The 24,380-nt window shown below is 57.9% G+C and overlaps 1 protein-coding gene across 1 annotated transcript in view; it reads left to right on the top strand.

Moving 5' to 3' along the window:
• HTRA3 (HtrA serine peptidase 3) overlaps positions 1–21,395 on the top strand; it is a 73,171-nt gene extending 51,776 nt beyond the window's left edge. Inside the window, exons 8-13 of the mRNA XM_006893667.1 lie at positions 2,170–2,364; positions 3,334–3,366; positions 4,810–4,924; positions 15,294–15,342; positions 17,871–17,966; positions 21,230–21,395. Of these exons, the coding sequence (XP_006893729.1) occupies positions 2,170–2,364; positions 3,334–3,366; positions 4,810–4,924; positions 15,294–15,342; positions 17,871–17,966; positions 21,230–21,395 (654 nt within the window). The remainder of the gene's footprint in view (positions 1–2,169; positions 2,365–3,333; positions 3,367–4,809; positions 4,925–15,293; positions 15,343–17,870; positions 17,967–21,229) is intronic.
• Positions 21,396–24,380: the final 2,985 nt, after the last annotated feature.

Genomic DNA, 24,380 nt, shown 5'->3' with positions numbered 1-24,380 from the left:
GGGTCTTGTTGGTGGAGGTCTCAGCATTGGTGGAGGTCCCGGTGTTGGTGGAGGTCTCGGCATTGGTGGAGGTCTCAATGTTGGTGGGGGTCTTGTTGGTGGAGGTCTCAGCATTGGTGGAGGTCCCGGTGTTGGTGGAGGTCTCGGCATTGGTGGAGGTCTTGGTGTTGGTGGAGGTCTCAACATTGGTGGGGGTCTTATTGGTGGAGGTCCTGGCATTGGTGGAGGTCTCGGCATTGGTGGAGGTCTCGGCATTGGTGGAGGTCTTGGTGTTGGTGGGGATCTTGGTGGTGAAGGTCTCGGTGTTGGTGGAGGTCTTAGTGTTGGGGGAGGTCTCAATGTTAGTGGAGGTCTTATTGGTGGGGGTCTTGGCACTGGTGGAGATCTTGGTGTTGGTGGAGGTCATGTGGAGGTCATGGCTCTGGCAGAGTGCTGATATACCGCGGCCGCCAGAATAGGCTAGCTGGTCTTCGAAGAGGACAGCCGGCGAGCCCTGGAGAAGCAGGGATGGCGTGACTGTCTCGTGGGCCTGGGCAGGTTGTCAGGGCATCCAGACCCCAGAGAAGCACTTCTTGCTTGAAAAGGGCCACAGAATGAAATGCTGCCAATGCTGCATGGTCCTCATGACTGTGGCCGTGGCTGAGTCCACTGGTGCAGCCAACGTGTCCATCCTTGTGGTTGAGGGTCACCGTGTCCGTCCATGTGGTTGAGGGTCACTGCCTCTGTCCATGTGGTTGGGGGTCACGGTGTCCATCCGTGTGGTTGAGGGTCACTGCCTCTGTCCATGTGGTTGGGGGTCACCGTGTCCATCAGTGTGGTTGAGGGTCACGGTGTTCATCTTTGTGGTTGGGGGTCACCGTGTCCATCAGTGTGGTTGAGGGTCATGGTGTTCATCTGTGTGGTTGGGGGTCACCGTGTTCGTCCGTATGGTTGGGGGTCACCATGTCCGTCTGTGTGGTTGGGGGTCACCGTGTCCATCCGTGTGGTTGAGGGTCACCATGTCCGTCCGTGTGGTTGAGGGTCACTGCCTCTGTCCATGTGGTTGGGGGTCACGGTGTCCGTCCGTGTGGTTGAAGGTCACTGCCTCTGTCCGTGTGGTTGGGGGTCACGGTGTGTGGTTGGGGGTCACCGTGTCCATCCGTGTGGTTGAGGGTCACTGCCTCTGTCCTTGTAATCTCTGAGGGTCTTTTTTAAATGACCCTCCACAGCCAGAGTGCTCCTTGGACGCAAAGATGACAAAGCTTCGTCACATACATTGGGCAGGTTGCTAGGAAGGGCTGTTCTTGGAGAGGGATCGCGTTTGGAAAGGCAGAGGGTCAGGAAAAGAGAGGACGACCCTCAGTGAGATGGGTTGGCAACAGTGACTGCAGCGGTGGGCCCCAGTGCCGGGTGTGAGGCTGGTGCAGGACAGGACGGGGTCTCGGGTGCTTTTCTTAGGGTCACAGTGAGTCTTGTTCTAGTTCTTTAGAAACTGGAAACCTTCAGATTTCCAGGACAAAGCAGTACAGTGAGAGACCCAGGCCCCTTCCGCCAGCCCCTAAAGGTCCTTTCTTCAGTAACTTGTGTAACATCAAAACCAGGACCTTGATGTTGGTTGGGGTGATTGGGGGCTTACTGGGTCCCTGGAAACTCCTGTGAGGCTGGTTGGTCCCAGCCTTGCCCCAGGGCCCTGGCCGGGGCCAGACTGTGTGGCAGTGAGTGGACAGTGCAGGGAGGGTGGCCGGGCTCGGCACCACATTGTCCATCTGTTCTGGGAGGTGGGTGGGCCTGGGTCACAGGCAGCACAGCCGATCTGGCCCCCAAAGCCCCTTGCTCCTGAATCACTCCGTGTTATCTGTGGGGTATCTGGCTTTCACTGCATTGCAGCGTGGCCACCCACCCAGGCTGTTAAGGGCCTCTGGGCTCAGTGAGCTGGGGCCGCACCTTCAGCCCTCTGTGGGCCTGCCCTGTGACAGGCACTCGTGAGTGGACCTGGGCAGTCCTTGGTTACCAGTGGAGTTGGCGGCATCCTGGCAACTTCCCCTGGGGTCTGTCTGACCCACCACAGGTCCTCATCCAACCCTCACCCTGGCCACCTCCCCAGGGACAGCCTGCCAAGACCCAGCTGTGTCCCAGGTCCCCACCACAGTCAGGTGCCAGCCCCTCATCCACCTCCCTCCCCTCGCCTAGAAAAAGCTGCCTGTCCTGCTGCTGGGCCACTCGGCAGACCTGCGGCCCGGGGAGTTCGTGGTGGCCATCGGCAGCCCGTTCGCCCTGCAGAACACGGTGACCGCCGGCATTGTCAGCACAGCACAACGGGATGGCCGTGAGCTGGGCCTGCGGGACTCGGACATGGACTACATCCAGACGGATGCCATCATCAGTGTGAGTGTCCCCGCCCACACGGCCACCGCTGCCTGGCTGCCCCCGGCTTCTGGGCCCTGCAGACTCTGCAGGGACAGGGCTGCACCTGTTCACCCGGCACCTAACCCGGCCCCCTGCTCTGAGCCTCCACTCTGTCTCCTGACCCAGCTTCCCCTGACCTTCCACACTCCACCCTGTCCTCTGACCCTGTGTCCTGTCCTCTGATCTTGTGTCCTGGTCCCTGACCCTCTTCTGTTCCTGCTTCTTGTCCCCTGACCTTCCTCCCTGTTCCCTGACCCTGCACCCTGACTCGACCTTCCTCTGTGTCCCTTGACCTTGCACCATGTCCTTTGGCCTGCTCCTTGTCCCCTGATCCTATGTCCTGTCCCCTGACTTTGTGCTCTGTCCTCTGACCCTGTGTCCTATCCTCTGACCTTGAACCTTGTCCAGTGACCCTGTCCCCTACCCTTGACTCTGTGTCCTGTCCCCTGATGCTGTTCTCTATCCCCTGACCCTATGTCCTGTCCTCTGACCCTGTGTTCTGTCCTCTGACACTGTCCCCTGTCCCTGACCCTGTGTTCTAGCCCCTACTCCTCTTCATCCTTTCCCTGTCTGTGACACAAAGTCCTTTGTCTGCACTGAGTGGAGACCCTGTCCCCATAACTCCTGGGGCTGCTCAGGCTTCCCAGATGCTGCCCAGTCTGTGGACAACCCAAAGCTGTAGAGCCGTGGCCACCACCAAGGGCTCTGAATGCACAGTGGTCAGCACCTACGGCCATGGCAATGACATTCATCATAAGAGGTGGGGTGGCCTCACCCCAGTGGCCCCACATGCAGACCTCAGCATTGCTGGTGGAACATTAGGACTGACCAGTGCACCTGGCACAGAGTGGCCACCGTCCCTGTTATTTTTGGCTGGTCTGAGTGTGCCCAGTCTCTGCCGAGTCCCACATTTAGCAGACATGTGGTTGATGTGTGTTTCTCTTGCAGTACGGGAACTCCGGGGGACCCCTAGTGAACCTGGTAAGTGCCAGAGGCTCTGCTCACCTGGACAGGACAGGGCTGGGGGCCAGCCTGTGGCCAGTGCTCACCTGGGCGGGACAGGGCTGGGGGCCAGCCTGTGGACAGCGAGACTCAGTGTGGCTGTGCCACAGAGGTGCGCACACAGCAGATGAGGGATCCAGGGACACAGGGTCACAGGACAGAGATGCAGGGTGCCCCTCGAGGCATCTGCATGTGCACCCCCACCCTTGTATACAAATTCTCATGACAGGAACTGTCCCATTCCCTTCCCCTTGGGCTTTTCCTGACCCCCAAATGCTCATGCCCCAGCCTGGCTTCCCAGCTGGTCCTGGGGTGCATCAGGGGGTCCTGATTGGATCTCTGGGATCCAGACCTTTCTGGGTCGGTCACAGGTCCTGCACTGGGCGCTTCCAGCAGTCAGAACGTTACACAGGGACCAGGACCACGTGGGGACCAGGACCACATCGGGAGGAGGGCACTCTGGAGGGATAAGGGCAGGGAGGATTCAGGGGGGACTTCCTGGAGGACAGTTGTGGGAGGGAGGAGAGTGGGCACATGGGGATGTGGAGAGGAAGAAGCCCAGGGAAAAGGTGTGGCCAGATTGGGGGTAGAGGACAGTAGGTGGGAGGAACAGAGGCCATCAGAGGGCTTTGGGGGAGAGCATGGGGTGGGCCTTCCCGGGGGTGTCAGAGGCATGGGGGAGTGCAGAAAGACCAGGAGGCAGCAAGAGCAGAGGTGGGAAAAGAGGCGGGGAGGGGGGCAGCCTGCAGGGTGTCCCTCAACCGGCTCCTCCCCCTTTCTGAGCTCCCTGACCGCTGAGGACTGGCCAGGTGGTGACCGGGCTGGGTGTGTGCTCAAGGAACAGGGGAATGAAGGGTGTCTCTTGACCCAAAGTCCCCCTGGGGCCCTGGTGAGCTGGTGGCCCCCACCCAGGGCCCCCCTCAGCCAGGCTGGGAGGGAATGCCGCCTCACCTTGTCCCACTCCCCCCCAGGAAGCCTGGCCTCAGCACTGGAAGGGGCCTGGGCAGAGCCCTCTGGCCTCCATGCCTCATGGCTGTGGGTGTAGGGCCAGTGAGATCCTCTGAGCCGCCCTGTCCCCACTTACTGCCCCACCAGCTTCTAGGAGGAGCAGCGACGGGTCCTACTTGCTCTTGAACCCCAGCCCCCGGGATTCTGGGGGCTGACCTTGGTCAATGGGCACAGCTTCTCAGGGCAGGGTGCCACAGCCAGGAGAGGCCCTGAGACATGTTCTGCGGGTCTGGAGGGAAAATGGCAGGAATGTTAGGGGATTACTAGCTGGGCATGAACTCAGAGAATCTTGTCTGGTTCGCTGGGGTGACCCCACAAGGCTCCCAGGTAGGGCATTCTGGGAGATTTCACAGAGTGAGGTGCTCTGCTCTGTGGGTGAGGATTCCCCAAGTGATCACCGATCTCCCTGCCCAGGACGGTGAGGTCATCGGCATCAACACACTCAAGGTCGCAGCTGGCATCTCCTTTGCCATCCCATCGGACCGCATCTCACGCTTCCTCACTGAGTTCCAGGACAAGCATGTCAAAGGTAAGATGCTCGCCTGGCAATGAGTGCCCCTGGGTCATGAGCTCACCTGGACGATGAACGCACCTGGGTCATGAGCACACCTGGATGATGAACGCACCTGGGTCTTGAGCTCACCTGGATGATGAGTGCACCTGGCCAGAGCTCACCTCGTCGAGCAAAGGGGCAGAGCTAAGACTCCAGCTGGGACCTGGGTACCCAGCTGGTTCCAGATGGCCCCACTGCCCACCCACATGCTGTTGAGAACTCACTCCCTTTAATGGTCAGGCCTTGGGGCTTCCCTCCTTTCTTCCTTCCACCCATCACCTACCAACCAATCTGTCCACCTCTATCCATCCTCTCCTCTGTTCATCCTTCCTTCCAGCCACTCACCACTCATCCATCCACCATCCGTCCACCACTACCTACCCATCCACTCATCATCCATCCACACATATATCTACCACCCATTCGTCCATTGTCCATCCACCCACTACCTGCACATCCCCTCATCATCCATCCACTCTTTCTTCTGTTCACCCATTTTCCCAACAACCCAACTATTCATCTGTCCATCATATATCTGTGCACCCCCACCCATTCACCCATCATCTGTCCACCCACATACCCACCCATCACCCATTCATTATTTATCCATCCGTCCATCCATCCATATACCTAGTCACCCGCCCATCCCTTCCCCATCTGCCTTTTCCTCTGTTATCCTTACAACTGTCTACCACCATTATCATTCCTCCTCATCCATCTGTCCATTTGCAATCCACTGTTCCTCTAATCACCTGTCCATCCATCATCTATGCGTCCACTCACCCGTCCACCCACCAGCACCCATCCCCCTGTCTATCCCTCCAGCTGTTCATCACCCACCCTTCCGTCTGCTCATCTCAGTGCTTCTAGCTGCGAGCTGCACAGACCACGGCACAATGCAAGGGGCGGGGCCTAAGCCTCTGATCCTTCGAAATAACCCTCATCTCAGCCTTCACAGCCTCACCCCTCCCCATCCTGACAGACAAGCCCTGTCCACCTCTAGCTGGCCATGAGCCCCAGTGAAGATCCTAAGAGGCCTTGACAGGGCAGGTGACCCTCCCACTGAGGGCTTTGACAGTCATGTTCTTAAAGTCCATGGTTGGACCAGTCTCCCAAGCAGGACCAAGCTGCCCTTGATCGCGAACTCCCCTGGCGAATTTGTCTTCCTCACCTCTGTTTTCAATTCCTTCTCTCCTCTAAGCAGATGTCTCCCTCTTACTGTTTCTCTCTCCCACATCCTCTTCCAAGGCCCAGATCTGTCCCAGCCCTGACCTGACTCCCAGTTCCTCCCTTGCCTCTGCCCAGCCCCTTGCCACAGTTCCTTGAGCCCAGGGGGCTTCCACAGACATTCCCCTTGTCTACACCCCAACATCCAGGCCCCTGGATCCCCGGGAACCAAGTCCAGGGCCACGAGAACTGGTGACGTGAAGAGCTGCTGTGAGGACCACTGCTCACATCACCAGTGTGTCTGGGTGATGCCGCGGGCCAGGCCGCCTGTCTTGCCTGGACCAGCTGAGGATCGGCTCCCTTTGCTGGGCTGTGGAGCTTGTCTCCTCACTTGAACCCTCTTCTCCCTGGCTGCGGGGAAGCTCAGCACTGGCCCCTGATGGCGTCTTGGTACTGGCAGGCTCTGTTTGCGCCCTCCCCCCACCTCGCTGTAATGGCTGAGCCTCATGTTTTGTGCTCAATGGGTCACTTTGACCTTGGCTGTCTTCCTGGACCGGGGTGAGGCCATGGTCAGTGTAAAGGCAGTCAGCGCCTGAAGTTCTGGTCTCTTTGGGGATGAGATGGGCAGCTTCCCCTCGTCTTGTGTTTCCTCCTCTCCCCTCTCCAGCCCCCTCTCTCACTTCCCCCTGGCCACCTGTCCCCCAGAGCTATGCTTCTTGGGAACACAGTCACCTCTCTGGGGTTGCAGAGATCTGGCCAAAAGTGTGGAAACCAAATCTGTCATCTAAGGATTCTTCCAAAGCTGCTGGTGATGGCTGCCTTTTTTTGGAAAAAATAAATAATATACCAAAGAAACAGATCCCATTACTCTAATGTCCTTTTACATGTATATGAGAACCACCAGCCCCACTGCCGGGCACTGGATTCCAACCCGTGAAGACCCTCCGTTGTGTTTCCGAAGCCACAGGTCTTCACTGCCGGAGAATATCCTTGGGTCGACTGGTGGGTTTGAACCACCAACCTTTTCTGTCTATAAAGTTCATGTACATTAGGAGTTCTGGTGGTGTCATCTGCAGAGAGGTCTGTGCTGCTAACCTGAGACCGAGCCTCGCTGGCAGTTCAAGTTCTCAAGTGAGAAAAGTGGGCCTTCCCCTCTCGCGTGATTTATAGCCGAGGAGACCTGGGAGGTGGAGGGGACACCATTCCCTCCATGTGATTTACAGCGAGGAGACCTGAGGGGGACACTGTCCCCTCCCACATGAGTTACAGCCCAGGAGACCCCAGTAGAGTCGGGGGCCACGGGTTGATCGCAGCTTGGCAATGAGTGTGCATGTGTGGCAGATACATTATGCAGAGTTGCATATATAAATATATATCATAGGTAAATATAAAATCTATAAGTATATATTTTTAAACTATCATTTATATCAAGGAGGCCTACTGATGGTGTTCTTCTTGTTCTGGTCTTGAGGTGAGGGTGGAAGAAAGACCAGGATGGACAGGAGATTGCTGAGATGGATAAGACGGGGGCTGGGCTGGGAGGAGGGGTGGGGTGGGAGAGGAGTGGGGCTGGAGTGGAGGGAGAGAGACTGGGGGAGAGGATCAGGCATGGGATGGCAGAAGAGAGTGCAGAATGGAGGAGGGAGGGGTTTGAGGTGGAAGAGGGAGAAGGGTGGGAGGAGAGGGTCAGGGGAGAGGGGCCAAGGTGATGGGACCAGAGTGGAGGTGGGAGAGGGAGTGGTGCATCAGCTGACAGCCCTGCAGTGTGAGGCTCAGACGCCAGGTTCTGTTCTAAGCATGGGGGCCATCAGGTATGTTGGCATTGACCGTGACGTTGCGAGAGTCCCTCTGGCTGCTGGGAACAAATTGAGAGGGACACGACTGGGCCCAGGAGACTGTGATTAGTTCACAGCCGCCACGCAGGCAGTCTAGGCCAAGTGGTGACAGCAGATTGTGACCAGGGCAATGTCCAGGAGTCACAGTGGGCATCAAACCAACAGGGTTTGCTAAGGTGAGCTATTGAATTTGATGGTGAGAGGAGTGGAGGACCGAGACCTGGACAGTGGGGGAGGCTGTGGTACCATTTACTGAATGGGGACCCTGAGGCACAGTCGCCACGGTGAGCATGAAGCTTAGTTAATTTTGATGCACAGAGCTGATGGGAGACCTTGTAACTCGATGGCACACCACCGCCGCTCACGCTCTAGGCAGCTGTAAGGACCTGCATTGTCAACCCAAGGACACAGGGTTCAGATCCGCCCGCTGCCCCACGGAGAAAGACGGACAGTCTGCTCCCATGTGGGTTACAGCCTCTGAGCAGCCACCGGAGGGTTGGCTGTACGTCGTTCCAACACCGTGGGACATCGCACCCCCACAGCGTACCCCTCCCTTCACCTGCAGGGGGCTGTGTGCGTGGGCCTCTCCCCTGGAGCTGTTACAGTTTACTGTGAACATCCGTGTACTGGCCGTGATGTGGCCGTAGGTTTTGTTGCTCTCGGGGGGACACCTGGGTGCCTGAGTCGCACGCCCAGCCCACGTTTCACTTCACAGGTTCCACGCACTGTGTGCAGACGCTCCGATGCCCACGTGTTGTACCAGCCCCGCACCGGCACCCTGTGCCCCTGGCACTTTGATGTCAGGGGCATGCATGGTCATAACACGCACGTGTTCTGGCTTCCACATGAACAAGCTCGTGGCACTGGCCACATTCGCTGAGGGGTGTGGCCACGCAGTCATCCACCATCTTAAATTTATTTCATATTCATTTTAAATTGTGATTGTAATGAAAGTTTACAGAAAGGCTGGTTCTCACCCACTCATGGTGGCGCAGCCCACCCCCACACTTTGCAGTGCGCCCCCTCTAACTGTTCTGCTCGTGGTTGCAAGCCGGGTCCTGCTCCAGGAGGTCTGGACGGAGCATGAGGCCCAAGGCCGCCCCGTTTCATTGTCGTCAAGGTGACCTGACCCCTACCTGACCTTCGGCGGGCGTCTGAGGCTGTAACCACATGGTGAGGGGTCCACCGGTCTCCGGTGGAGCTGCTGGTGGACTCAGGTCCCCAGAGGTGCTGCCTGTGAACAGCCCACTGCTGTCGGCGAGGCCTCGGGGACCTGGATCCTGTTAGCTGAGCAGAACCGTGTGGATCACAGAAAGCTGTGGTGGACACTGAGAAGAGTGGGAATCCCCAAACACCGTCCTCAGGTGAAACCCACGCCTAAACCAAGAAGCGGTGGTCTGAACAGAGCAAGGGGCCACTGCAGGCCTCAAACCAGGAAAGGTGTGCGTCCGGGTGGCGTCCTCTCTCCATACCTGTTCCATCTCTGCTGAGCAAATCATTCAAGAAGCCGGACTTTATGAAGAAGAATGTGGCGTCAGCATCAGAGGGAGACGCACCAACAGCCTGTGTAGCCCGTGTTATGCAGATGACACGACCTTGCTTGTGGGGAGTGATGAGGGCTTGAAGCACTTGCTGCAGAAAATTAACAGCTACAGCCTTCAATATGGATGCATCTCAACCTAAAACAAAAGTCCTCCCCACTGGGCCAACTGGCAACATCATTGCAGATAGAGAAAAGATTGAAGCTGTCAGTGATTCCACTTTACTTGGCTTCCCAATCAACACCCTTGATACCAGCAGTCAGGAGATCAGGAGACGTACCGCACGGGGGAAGTCTGCAGTCAGGGATCTCTGCAAAGTACTCGAGCCATAGCCTTTCTGATCACCTGCTATGCATTTGAGAGCTGGACAATGAAAGAGGACGACAGAAGAATTGATGCCTTTGAGCCGTGTTATTGGAGAAGAGCGCTGAACGTCCGGTGGGCAGCCTGGAGAACAGACTTGTTCGTTTGTCTGGGAGATGGTGCAGTCAGAGTGCTCCTTGGAAGCAGAGACCGTGAAGCTTCATCTCTGGGCATGTTGTGAGGAGAAGCTGTTTCCTGGAGAGGGACATCACGCTTGGAGAAGAGGGTCAGTGAGGAGAGGGGACCTCTGACCGAGACGGGCGAACACAGGGACTGCAGCAGTGGGCTCACGTGTGGCAGGAACGAGGAGGAGGGCTCTGGATGGGGTTCAGATCCTTCAGGATGGAGTTCAGATCCTTCAGGACGGAGTTCAGATCCGTCAGAAGAGGGTGGGGTTCAGATCTGCTGTTCACAGGGTGACATATTGACAGCACATAACAACAACAACAGCAACAACAATAAAGTACCATTTGTTTGGATTTAATGACTTCAGGAAGGGGCCAGTTTGGGCTTGAGATCTAAAGATCTCTCAGGACCGTGGTTTGGTGGAGGGGTGTTTATCCTGCTTCTGAGGCTCCAGAAGGTTTGAGTTCCCGAGAAGTGTGACTGTCTCTTCCCTTTCAGCTCATCTGTGAGGTGGTCCCGGTGATGTGGTGTAACGCACGTTGGTCTGTTAAGCAAAGGTTAGTGGTTCAAATCCGCCAGTTTCCTCCCACTAGCAGTCATGGTGCTTAGTCCACCTTGTGGAAGGTCTCCTCCTATTTCTTTTTCTGACCCCCTCCTTTCAAGCATGCTGCCCCCTGGGGACCAGCCCCTCCTGAAGGGACATGGCCGAAGTAGGGAAACGGAGGAGCTCCTGTTGAAGGAGCCGTCTGTTTGCGCCTCTTCCCCGTCAGGGTCCCTCACCCATTCCCCTGCCGGTTGTCAGGGAGGCAGCACCCCTGGCCAGCACCCGCAGAGGCCGCCGTCGTCCTTCACCTTCCTCACTCAATGCCCAGCTCTCACTGTTGTTAGGCGGTGGGCCCCTTCCAGCTGATGGCCACCTTGCAGACAGCACAGCCCACCACTGCCCGGTCCCCCACCATCTCTCCACTGCTGCTGCCACTGCGGCCAACACAGGCTTGACGGTCGTCCTCTCCACTCGCCCCTGCTGTTCAAGCATGATGTCCTTCTCCCAGGACTGGTCCCTCCTGACAAGAGTCCCCGAGACCACGTCTGTGTGTCCTGCCTTCTGAGGGGCGCTCTGGCCGAGGGGTGCTCTGGTCACACTGCTTCCATGACAGACTTGCCTGCCCCTCCTCGGTCCCCGGTGTGGGCACTTGTCCAGCACGGTAGTTCCAGGGCGTCATTCCTCTCTGATCGTCCTTATTCACCGTCCACATGCACGAGAGGTGACCGGACGCATCATAGTGTGGGTCAGGCACAGCTTCGTCCGAGGGTCACGTCTGAGCTCATTGACGCTGGAAACAGCTCTTCGGGACCTAGACTTTGTCTCGGTGAAGTCAGAGGGTGTGCGTTCTTTCACCTCTGTTTCTTTTTGTCACATACCGAGCTGTGTCTGAGGCTCATCCGCACACGTGGTCGCAGGTTTTGGCACGCACTTCCTGTCAGAGGTGAACGCCACTCCAAAGACAGACCGCGCTTTGCGTATTCGTTTATCCAGTGCCGGGCATGGGGGTCTCTCCACTGTTGACTGTTTTGGAGAATGCTGCAATGGGCGTTTGTGTGCAAGGATTGGTTGTGGGTACGTTTTCCTTTCTCATGAGAGTACATAACATTTGGTTTAATCTGGTAGCTGTGTGCGATCGTTTCAGAACTGTTAGGTTGTTTTCCAAAGTGGCTGCACCATTTACATCCCACCAGCCAAACACTAAAGCCCCGGTTTCTCCCGATCCCCGCTGGTGTCTGCTCCCATCTCACCTTTCATTATAACCATCCTCGTCAGTGGGACTTGGAGCTGTGGTGGAGAAGAGCTCTGAACATCCCGTGAACGGTCAGGAGAAAGAGCAGCTATGTCTCAGAGACGGTGCAGCCGGAGTGCTCTTTGGAGGCAAGAATGACGAGGCTTTATCTCATGTACTTTGGGCATGTTGCTAGGAGGGGCTGTTCCTCTGAGAAGGACATGATGCTGGGAAGGGTGGAGGGTCGGCGAAGGAGAGGAAGACCCTCAGCCAGGTGGACTGACATGGTGACTCCCGCAGTGGGCTGTTGTGTGTCAGGAAGTGTGAGGATGGTGCAGGACAGAACAGGGTTCAGATCTTTTGTTCACAGGGTCGCTGTGAGTCGTACTCGACTCGACAGCACCTAACAACAACGACAAAATCAATGGGAAGTGGCATCTAAGTGCTGGGGTTTTACCTATTCCCCCCCTTGATTAAATATTAGCAGTTTGGAAATTTCCAAGAACTTGTCCATTTCCTCTAAACTGTCTCTCTTTTCCTGACTCCCCTGATTTCTGCTCCTTTTATTGTCTTGTGTCTGCTCGCGTGGTGTCACTTGCATTGTTCTGGTGTTTAAGGCGAGAGGTTACTGGTTTGGAACTTTCATCTTTTCTGATACAGGCATTTCCATGCTACAGTTTTCCTCTGTGATGTTTCACTTGATCCCAACCCATTTTGCTCTGCTGGGATTTTTACCCGGCTTTTTACCAACATTTCATTTGTTTGTTGGCAAGGGATTCATTAAAATGTGTTCTTTCGCTTCCAAGTACAGGAGGATTGTCTGAACGCCTTTCTGTTGTTGGGTTATCGTTTACTCCTGTAATGGTCGGTGACTGTACTTTGCGTGGTGTAATTTCCTTTTCCATGAGGGTCTTGTCTGCTGGCCCGGGATACGTGATGCCATGTGGGCTGGTTTAATTGACCGTGTCCTCTCTGCAGGTCACGTCTTGCTGGCTTTTATGACTGGTGTTTTTCATGGCGTGGCTGCCAGGAAAAGCTGTCTGGGAGAAGGGCTGCCAGGGCGCTCCTGAGAAACACGATGGCGAAAGTCCTCTCACATGCTGTGGCCTGTGGTCAGGAGGGGCCCCGGCCTCGGAAAAGGACATCATGCCGGGAAGGGGGAGGTCAGCAGGAGAGCGAGAGGACGGCCTTCTCCAAGGTGGACAGACAGTGCCTGTGAGAGTGGCTCGGGCGTCGTGAGTGGGGAACGGTACAGAACTGGGGGTGGGGTGCTGTGCACGGGTTCAATGTGTCGGCCCCAGTCCCGTGGCACCTTCACCTTGATGCCGCAGCAACAAGAATTGTACTCTGTTGGGGACTAGACTTTTTTTTTTCCCCCCCATCTTTGTAATTGTTACTGAGTTTGGAGTTCAGGGGAGGAGATTTTCTGAGACCCAGCGAGGTTTGAAAGTATTTTGAACTTCCAGATGTCGGTTAAGCTTTGCTAAGGTAAGGGATCTGGAGTGGTGCTTGGTGGCGTGGTCGGCAGGGAGTTCCTGCTGACCCACAGCCCGCAGCTCTCGGGCCACTTGACTCCATCAGAGGCTCTGGGGGAGAAGGATGGACAGTCCTCCCTGCGATGCACAGTCTCGGGAAGCCCGCTGGGGGCCCCACGAAACATCTTCAGTGACTTAAGCAACAAGGCCCCTGGTGGCACAGTGTGTTACATGCGGGGCTGCTACCTGGAAGGTTGGCAATTCAAATCCACCAGCCTCGGCAGGAGAAAAAGGAGCAATCTCCTCTTGTAAGAGCTCAGCCCTCGACATGTGCTGGCGGGTGGCCATGAGGCAGACTCGATAGCAATGGCTCTGGCTTGGTTGACAGGCAGAGGGCACCTGGAGGCACCTGTTAGGTCACAGCCTTGCACGAATCATACCTCCTGGACCCTGAAGGGCTCCTGGGAGAGTCCCTGTACCACGGGTAGCCCTCCCAGACCCCCTGCTTCCTGTCCAGCACACTGAGACCCTCAGTCTCCCTGCTCACCTCTGCGGACAGCTCAGGGGACGCTCCAGGGTGTGCCCTGCTCACCTCTGCGGGCAGCTCAGGGGACAGATCAGGGGACGCTCCTGGGCGCCTGTGCTTGTTCCCATCTTGGAGCCGGCACCCAGGTCCTGAGCCGTGGTGTCTTGGACTCCGTCTGCTGAAGCACCTCTTGGAGGATCAGGCCCTTTTCTCCGTGTTGGCCCAAGTCTAAGTCAGACTCTTGAAGAGTTTTGAGATTCAGCCACACCTTCAAACATGGCCAGTGTGCACCCTGGGGGCGGGGGGTGTTGCCCCAGGAAGGGCATGGGGTACAGACAGCTCAAGTGAGCAGGGTTTTTGGGGGTGCTCCAGGAACTTTGCCCTCACAAAGCTACAGGCAGGCCAAGAGAAACTGAAGGCGGGCATGGCTCAGCGACCTGGCCCCCTCCAGCTGGGCCCCTCGGAGGCTTGGCCAGGAGCAGGACGGGGCCCCCTCAGGCCTCATACTGGACAGAGTGAAGAGTGGTGCGGTGCCCTGTCCCCTGCTCTCCAGGGCCCGGGCCGCCTGCCCATCCCCGTTCCCCCACGGACGCAGGCCACTTCTCCCACACAGCCTGCCCGTGCTGGACCCTCAGACTCCCCTCACCTCCTTGTCTCCATGCCTCTCTGTGTCCTTGTGGGGGTGTCCCTCCTGACCCTGACCTTGGCAAACTCCTGTCAATTCAGTCAGCACTGGAAGATGGTGTGTCCTTCTCCAGCCCTGTCCCCTGATGGAATCCTGCCCAGTCAGACCCCAGGAGGCAGCGTGCCCTCTCCGACCCTGTCCGCTGGCTAATCCCTCGTCTCCCCTCAGTGTCCAGTCGGACCCCAGGAGGCAGCGCGCCCTCCCCAGCCATGTCTCCTTGCTCACTCCTATCTGTTCCTCAGTGTCCAGTCAGACCCTAAAAGTGTGGCATGACCCCCCTCTGGCACCACCATCGTGTCCCCACATCATCCCCTGCCTGGTAGGGACCTGCCTCCCCAGGAACTGACCCCCTTCTGTGATCTCCTGGGTGGGGCTGCTGGAGAACGAGGAGGGTTCATTCACCCCGCTGCTTCTGAGGGCAGCGCTGAGACGGACAGCAGAGGGGGGCAGGGGTCAGCACAGGGTGGGTGGGGCATCAAGCAGGAGCCCCCCAGGCTGCTTCCAGGGAGAAGGGACAGAGGGGTCAGAGATGCCTCTGGTCCTGTCTTGACGGCCTGGGCACCTGTGTGGGTGATGCCCCCATGGGCCAGGGTGAGATCAGTGCCCACGTGACATTGCCATCTCTGGGGACAACAGGTCAGGTGGCCACGCAGTGGGGGTGCTGCCTGCTGGAAGAGCGATCAGGGATGACCTGTGTGAGCACAGGGTGGTGGGGAACTGGGGTCAGAGCTGGGCTCCAGCCAGTGAGGAGGAGGAGGCCGCTGGGAGCTGGGCAGAGGCCCCCGTGCTGCTGTCAGGGATCCTGCCCCCATGGTCGTCACCATGTGACCACTCTGGCTGTTTTGTTTACAGACTGGAAGAAGCGTTTCATTGGCATCCGGATGCGGACCATCACTCCCAGGTCAGTGGAGGGCAGCCCTGCACCCCGCTGGACACCCTGGCCTCTGGTCACCTGAACTCTACGCTCTGGTCACCTGAACCCTACGCTCTGGTCACCTGTACCCTGGTCTCTGGTCACCTGTACCCTGGTCTCTGGTCACCTGAGCCCTGGCTTCTGGTCACCTGCACCCTACACTCTGGTCACCTGCACCCTGGCCTCAAGTCACCTGCACCCTATCCTCTGGTCACCTGCACCCTGGCCTCTGGTCACCTGCACCCTACACTCTGGTCACCTGAACCCTGGCCTCTGGTCACCTGTACCCTGGTCTCTGGTCACCTGCACCCTGGCCTCTGGTCACCTGCACCCTATCCTCTGGTCACCTGAACCCTGGCCTCTGGTCACCTGCACCCTATCCTCTGGTCACCCACATTCTGGTAATGTGCATCCTGACCTTTTGATATGTGCACCCTGACCTCTGGTCACTCACATCCTGGCCTCCGGTCACCAGCACCCTTACCTCTGGCCCCCCACACCTGGCCCTGCTGCACTGGCTACTTGTGGGTGTTCAGAGGGACAGACCTGCTCTGGCCCTTGAGCCCAGGACTCCTTTCTCCTTCCTCTGCGGGAGTCTTCCTTTGTAGCAGTGGACTCCACTCAGGTACCCCTCCTCCAGGGAGCCTCCTGGATTTACCCAAGGCGGGCAGTAACAAACTACTCCTGCTGGAGTCCACTCCTGATAAGATTTAAAGTTTGGCGACGTGGTGGAGAGCTGTGATGGGTCAGAAGATCCTGTGGCAGTGGGTTTGAGTAGGTTTGGGCCTCAGGGGGGCCCTGGTGGCTCAGTGGGTACGCACATGGCTGCCAAGCACTCGCTGGTTGTGGACCTGTTAGCCGCTCGGGGCAGATTTCCCCCACGGTGTTGGCTTCCCCTGGTGCCCTTCCTTTCACCATATGTGTCCTTTCACTGTGACATTAACTACAGCACTTATCCCACCTCCTCCCTTCATTCCCACTCCTTTGTCCCACCCCTTCCCGCCTCCTGAGCTCCTTCCTTGGCAAGTGCTGCCCTCTGGACTCTGTGTGGTTAGTTGTGCTCCAGATGAGTCCTCCCTGGTGCCCCTGGCTGCCTCCTGGTCCTGTTTGTCTGTTGTTTGGCTGAAGGCTGGGGGGGGGAATGTGAATTTTGTTCCAGGTCTGACTCGGGGCCACAGTCTCTGTGCCCCACCAGTCTATACGGGGCCAGTGGTTTAGGTGTGGTCCCTGTTCCGCTCCCCACCCCCTGCTCTGCCTGGACCTCCTTTTGCGACCCCTTTAGCGTGGTCAGTGGTGGGAGCTGGACTGGACGCCACCCAGCCCCCATGGTGTCGGGGCCTGGGAACTGAGGGTCAGTTCTCTGCACTGAGGGTGTCAGCACATCTTTGCTTCTCTGCTCTCGTCTCTGTCCCAGGCCAAGACCTCAGCCATAGGAGGCCATGGGCAGTTCCCTGTCCTGCTGGCCACTGGGAGGGGTGATGGCTTTGCCTGCAGGGAATGGGTCAGGGCTGGAAGCCAGTTTCCCTCCTGCAGGCAGCACCAGGCGTCAGGAACGCGTGTCCCTCTGCAGCTCTCAAGGGGGCTCCTCCGTGCCTCTTCCACGCCTGGTGGCCAGGCATTTGCCGAGCACGTGGCCACATTGTTTTGGCCTCTGCCTCCATCTTCACAGAGCTGTCCCCATGCCATCCAGACCGTCCCCAGGCCGTCCAGACCTCGGCCTCCTTTCCCTGACAGACACCAGCTTAATCCCGATTTTATCTCAGGACCCTTCACAGTCACATTTACAAAGACCCCATTTCCAAACATGGTCCCATGCTGAGGCTCTGTGTGGAGGTGTATCTGGGGAGCACTCTTCAGCCCACTGCACCCCCAGGCATGTAGGCGGGGGGAGGCACCTCCTCTTGGCTGGGAGTTCCACCCTGCAGGTGCCCTGTTCCTGTTGTGGGGACACCAGCTCCTGGGGTCACCTCCCCACTGACCTGAGATGCTTTGCAGCAAGGACTCCCCTGTCACTCTGTCCTATTTGGTACCAGGTCTGCTATAGAGTGGGTGCCCCAGCAATGCTGACAGGGTGAGAGGGATGGGAGAGGGAGAGTGTGCCATCCACCCAGGGCCTGGACAAGGCAGGGCCACGCCGCGCAGCCTTCAGACCCATCTTCTTGTCCATGTGTGACTTCTGGGGTGGAGTTGACCCCCTGATAACGCTGCAGCTGTTCGAGGCAGGGCAGAACCTCCCTGACTGCAGTACTCAGTGGCAGGACAGTGTGGCGGGGCCCAACGAGGGCCATCCTGACCTGGAGCTGGCTCCGGCTTCCAAGGGTGCCTGTCAGGGAACTGTCTCACCTGTCCTGTGGGCAGAGGGAAGGGTGACTTCCCACTGCAGATCTGGCTCTGGGCTCCAAGGGCCTCTTTCGGGGAACTGTCTCACCTGTCCTATGGGCAGAGGGAAGGATGACTTCCCACCCCAGAGCTGGCTCCAGGCTCCAAGGGAATCCACTGGGCAAACTCTCTTCCAGCCTGGTGGAGGAGCTGAAGGCCAGCAACCCCGACTTCCCAGAAGTCAGCAGTGGGATCTACGTGCAGGAGGTTGTCCCCAACTCACCTTCTCAGAAGTAAGTGTCGGAGGCCAGGTGGGAGGGCCAAGGGGGCCAGCGCTGGGGCAGGCTCATACACTTACCTCAAGGATCTAAGTTTGACCTTGAGCTTCTTGGCAAGGTGATATGATGGGGAGAAACCTGTCAAAAAAAAAAAGGAAAGCTGTCAAATGTCCTTCCTTCTGGGTCTGGAGAGAGAGCAGTGTGGGGCATAAAACACTCACCCACGCAGTCATTCCCCGTCCTCCTCGTGCCCGGTGCCTCTCCCCTGCTCTGTGCCTCCAACCCCCAGCCCCACCATGTGCCTCCCCCCTTCTCTGTGCCTTTCCCCTTCCCCATACCTGGCTGGGCCTCAGTCTCCTTGCCTGTAAAGCGGAACAGTCCATCCTGCCCTTCCACCAGGTAAGACGGTGCAGTGTTAGACAGTGCTGGGGAGACGCGGCCTCAGCAGCACACCAGTCCAGGGTGGTGACATCAGTGTGACAGGGCACGGACGTGCTCCTCAGACAAATCACTCTCCATGCTTCGGCCTCGGAGTCCCTGAGAGTAAAAGTCACTGAGAGCTAGCTGAAAGACCTAGTGCTTGTGTTCTGCACACAGCGCTCCATGTAAGAAAAGCCCAGCAGTCTGCTTCTGAAAAATAAGCCCCTGAAAATGTGCTGCAGCACATGAGGCCAGCTGGCCAGCAATTGGTCTGTTGGGCATTGGCCTCAGTGTACTTGTCTAGGCAATGGGTGGACTGGGTCAGAGACTGAGCTGATCTACAGAGCAGTCCATGGTGTCCAGTCCCACTCGGCCTCTCTGACAAGGCAGGACCCCCTTCTGTTGGATGCTCTGTGGTGTCCATGAGGCCTTCTGGAGAGAAGGCCTGTCCATCTCGGTGACCGAATGCAGACACCACAGCAGGCAGCTGCCTAGGTCAGAGCATGACATCCTCACGGCTCTGAGGCTGGAAGTCAAACCAGAACCTCGCAGGGTCGGTGCCTCCTGGTTCTGTCCTTGGTTGCCCTCCGCTTCCCTGGCTCCTCACAGCGGGGGCAGTTACGTGTGTGTGTGTGTGTGTGTGTGTGTCCCCCTCCTAATAGGAGCTTGTTAACACAGTGAAGAAAACGCTCTCCTAACAGAATCTCGTCTTCTCACTAGTGTGCGGCGTTGGTAGGTGTCATTGAGTCAAGTATGACTCATGGTGACACCGTGAACAGCAGATCTGAGCCCTGTCCTGTCCTGTGCCGTCCTCACAATCTCTGGCACACTCAGGCCCACTGCTGTAGTCACCGTGTCGATCACCGGGTTGAGGGTCTTCCTCTCCTTTGATGTCCCTCCACCTTCCCAAGCCTGATGTCCCTTTGCTAGCAATGTGGTCAGAGAAGGAAAGACAAAACCTCACATCTTGGCCTCCAGAGAGCACTCCGGCTGCACCCTCTCCAAGACGTACCCGTTTGTTCTCTCAGCCGTCCGTGGGGTGTTCAGTGCTCTTCTCCAACACCACAGCTCAAAGGCGTCAATTCTTCTGTCATCCTTGGTCATTGTCCAGCCCTCAGATTCATAGCAAGTGATTAAAACCTGCTTCCAGGGTACCACCATACACCTGCGAGTGGAGGACCAGGACTCTTACAGAATGGGGGGGCACATGGAGTTGATAAGAGGGCCTTCTCTGAGCACCGCACCCTTGGGGGCAATTCATGGGGGAGAACGTAGGTGGAGCCCACAGCCACAGGTGGCATCATCTACCTGAGGGGAGCGAGGTTATGAGGGGGTGCACACAGCACACGTGGCCGAGGGCAGGCCCTGTGTTCAGCTGGTCGCTGGCATGGCTGACTCGAGTGGCAGCAGTTTGAGGGGCTGACTCCCCATGTGGGTGCCCCCGAGTCAGCCCTGCGGGGAGAGCGGGCAGGAGCCAGCCGCACCCCACAGCCCCACAGCAGCACCCCTGTTCCTCCTCGCTTCAGCCAGGCAGGGCTGGATCTCACTGTCAGCCCATTGCACAAGAAAGGAGACTGAGGGTCAAAGAGTCAACTTCTCCAGGGTCACCCAGCGAGCAGGAGTGGGGCAGGTGCTCAGAGCCAGGTTGGCCTCACCCGGTGCCCAGCGCTGACCACTATGATGTCCTGGGCGAGAAAGGCCCAGAGGGGGACATTCATGGGGAGGCCGGCCCAGGGCTCTGCCTCCGTCTGTACAGGACTCAGCCATTTCAGTGGCCTTAATCCCACACTTGACCACTGGAAGGTGTTGTGCGTGCGGAGCTACGGGGGCCTGAGGATCACCGGGCAAGGCTGGAGCCTTGTCCTTTTATTTTAAAAAAGTTCATTTTATATCCATTTACGTACAAAATTCAATATATTGTGTTCCACATATTCCTTTATTCACATTGTGTTTTAGAAATTAATCACCCCTGATCCATGCCCAACATGGCCTTACCTTTTCAGGTCCTCACTGGGTCTAATTCTTTCATCCCCTCCCTCTGCCCACCAAACTCTGTGACCTCATGATTTCCCCCTCCCCACGCTCAGCCCCCTCTTTGCACTTTTGTACACATCTTTGTACCCTCTGTTTTTACAATAATGCTCTGATGCAGTATTTGTCCTTATGAGACTGAGTTACTTCACTGAGCATAACGCCCACCAGCCTCTCCCATGTTATATGCTGTGGCTGTGTGCTGTCGAGTTGGCACCGACCCACAGCTGACCCTCCAGTGGATTTTCAGAGACGGTAAATTGCAGGGGAGGCGATTGTCCATCCTTCTCCCGCAGAGCAGCTGGTGGATTGGAACCGTGTGCCTTTGAGACTGAAGGGCAGCTTCTTACCACCAGGCCATTAGAGCTCCGTCCATGTTACATAGCGTTTTTCCAGATCTGCCTTGAGTGCTGCGTAGTGTTCCTTTGTGTGACTGCACCACAGGTTCTCAGTCCAGGCGTTTGTCGGTGGGGTTTGGGGCCCAGTCCCCCTGATCCCAGGATGTAACCCCTGGGGCGCGCTTGGCCATCACGACACTATTCTTCTCTGGTGTAAGATCTTGAGGAGCCTCCAGTGTTGCAAACCGTTAAAGCACTTAACCAAGTCGTTAGAGGTCAAGTCCATGGACGTGCCTCGGAAGAGAAGCCTGCTGACCTGCAAGGCTGCCCCAAGCGGCGCTCTCTGACACCCGGGGCTGCTGAGCTGGTGGGGGGACTCGCCGGCTCACGGTGTGAGGTTCTGGTTTACGACCTCGCGCAGTTAGGGGAAGGGGCTCTCAGGGCCCCGGCCTGGCCGACTGTCGTGGTGACCAGTCTCCCTGTCAGCAGAGGTGGCATCCAGGACGGTGACCTCATCGTCAAGGTGAACGGACGGCCCCTGGTGGACTCAAGCGAGCTGCAGGAGGCTGTGCTGACGGAGTCCCCACTGCTGCTGGAGGTGAGACGAGGCAATGACGACCTGCTCTTCAGCATCGCGCCCGAGGTGGTCCTGTGAGCGCTGGCCAGTGCCCACCAGCCGGGGTGAGCATGGAGGGCCTCGGGCGTCCTCAGCAAGCCACAGCCCCCTTCAAGAGCCGGCCGGGCTCCGACGTCGGCCTCAGGAGCCCCGGTGCCTTGAGGTCCCAGCAGCTGCCGTCCTGGGTTCCAGATATGATCTCATGGTCCCCCTCACCTGTGCACCTCTCTGAAACGCCCATATGGCCCATCCCCCCCACTGTCCTCTTCCCCACCTTCAGGACCCCTCCTCTGTGAAGGCCTTCCTGAACCATACCCGCGCCCCCAAACACACACACTGACCCCTACCCCACTGTCAGGTGCCCTCTTCTGTGAAGGCCTTCTTGGACCCACAGTCCCCACAACTCTCTGTCCCCATGCCCCTCTGTCCACCTCTGTGACAGGGGCTGTCCGCCCCACCCTCGGCCCCCAGACAGCAGAGCCACCCTGGCTCCCAGGTACAGGAGTGTCCTGAGCTGGATGCCCTGAGGACAGTGACACGAACCCACCCCTCAGGTTTGGGTCAAAGTTGTAGGAGGACCTGGGGCCGAGGCAGAAGGACCAGGAACTGTGGGAGGGCCCCATACGAGGACTGAGCCGGCCCCCCCACACGGGAAGGGGCATTTTCTTTCCGTGGTGCTGGGCCCAGCAGGGCCCGGTGCCGTCTCTCCTGGGGACACGTCGTGGGGCATATTGTGAGCTTTGCTGTAAAGTCAAGTCACATGTTGCTTGTACTGTACATTTCTCTACTGTATGGAATTAAAGTTGTCGAGCAAGCGAGCTGAGTGGCTGGAATTTCCCAGGACCTCCGTCCACTGCCTGGGCTGGGTTCCCTAGACCTTGCTAGAGGAGTGAAGCCATCCATCCCAAAGGCAGTGGCTCTCTGCTTGCAGGATCTGCTGGGTCAGCTGTCCGGAGGGGGCCAGCACCCCCTTCTTCCACTGCTCTGTGGACAGTGAGGTGGAGATGCGCCGGTCTCATCACCCTGATCCCCAATCCTAAATCTGGTCCAGGTGGGCTAACTAGCACAGTCTAATAGGCCTCCTCCCAGGACTCACTCACCTCTAGGGCAAGAGCCTGTTTCACAAGGACAGGACGGGCACGGGTGGCCATGTGGACAGGGTGGCCACGGGCACGGGTGGCCATGCGGACAGGGCAGTCACTGGCCATGCCCTAGCTTGTCCATCTTGGAACCTCCCCATGGCCACTGTCCCCAGCTGTGATGGGACCTGGCCCGTGGGTCACAACTAGGTGTCAGGAGCATCAGAGGGAGAGGGAGTGCTGGGGGTGGGCAGCGGGTACTCCCACATTCTTCTGCCCCGAAGCAGGGTCCTGGGTAGGAGGGGCCAGTCTGCAGGGGGGAGGTATCTGGGCAGTGGCCCAGCATCACACCTTCTTCAGTGTCCCCTGTAGGGGAGCAGGGAGAGAAGAGAGGGTGCAGAGTGCATGGGATAACCTCTGGGGCTCACAGAATGGGGGCACAGTGAGCCCCATCTCCTGTATCTAACATGGGGGCAGTGCCTGCTTTAATCCTCCTGCTGGAGTCCTTTAGACTCAGTGTCCCCTCAAACACCCCGCTCCCTGCCCCAGCCCCTCAGGCTGCCCATCTGTGGAATGGGAAGGGGGCATGGCCCTGAGGTCTCAGTCCAAGCTGTGGGCCGTGGCTCCACTGTCCTGAGGTGGGGCCTTCAACAGTGGGTCAGCAGCAGGAAGCTCGGTCAGAGGGACAGCAGCTCTCAGTCACCCAACGGCCGATGCTGGGTCAGCAGCACACCCGTCCTGGCCAGCCCCGCTGCCGGGGGTATGGACTCAGCGGGCTCAAGGCCTCTCCCCAGCAGTGTCCATTCTGACGGCTGTGAGGAGGCGGCTGTGTTCTGTGTTCTCCAGCTGCGCTTGGTGCAAAACAGCCCCTGAGGCTGCCAGCCATTGTGCAATCCGAGCTCTGAGCAACACACAGCTGTGCTGGCCGCCCGCCAGGCCTGCGCCTCTAACGTGGTAAACAGGGCACTAGCAAGCCCTCCCTGCCCATGAGCAACCGTCCATCCATCCCCAAGCCAGGCTTCCACCCAGCACTGCCCACCAGCCCACCAGGCCTGTGCCTCTAACATGGCAAACAGCACTAACAAGCCCTCCCTGCAGACAACCAACCGTCCATCCGCCCTGAGCCAGGCTTCCACCCAGAGCTAGGCTTCCACCCAGCACTGCCCACCAGCCTGCCAGGCCTGTACATCTGTGACACGGTGAACAGGGTGCTAACAAGCCCTCCCCGCAAAGAAGTGCCTGCCCTTCTGTCCTGAGCCAGTGCCCACAGCACTGCCCACCAGCCACTGCCCTGTCCATGGCAGTACCACTGCCTCACGGGCCTGGAGCCTGGGCTTTCCACCTGCGGACAGAGCTCACCTGCTCCAGGGAACCTTCCCTCACCACCTCTCCCCAGAAAGATCACATCCTCCATGGCTAGGGGCCACACAGAGCTGGGGACACCCCTAGGATCTGATGTGGGCTCCCCAGAGAGTATGTTTGATGAGGGTTTGGATGGATGGATGGATGGATGGATGGATGGATGGATGGATAGAATGATGATGGATGAATGGATGGATAGGGGATGGGTGGGTGGGTAGATAGATGGTTGGATGGGTGAACGGATGGATGTGTGAGTGGATGGATGGGTGGGTGGGTGGGTGGATGAGTGGCTGGAAGGGAAGGTGGGTGAATGGGTGGATGGATGGGTGGGAGTATGGATGGGTAGGTGGATGGGTGAGTGGGAGGATGGGTGCATAGATGGGTGGGTGGTTGCGTGGATGGGCAGGTGGGTGGGAGGATGGATGGATGGATGTGTGGATGGGTAGATGGATGTGTGGATGAATGGATGGATGGATGGATGGATGGATGGATGGATGGACAGATGTGTGGATGGATGGACGGATCGATGGATGGATGGACGGGTGAGCGGATGGATGGATGGATGGATGGATGGATGGATGGA

This window comes from Elephantulus edwardii, unplaced genomic scaffold (assembly GCF_000299155.1).
Source record: "Elephantulus edwardii isolate Elephantulus edwardi_28Jun2011 unplaced genomic scaffold, EleEdw1.0 scaffold00129, whole genome shotgun sequence".
Classification (NCBI taxonomy): Eukaryota; Metazoa; Chordata; class Mammalia; order Macroscelidea; family Macroscelididae; genus Elephantulus; species Elephantulus edwardii.
Note: the sequence above shows the minus strand (reverse complement) of the source record. Positions and strands in the feature narration are given on the sequence as shown.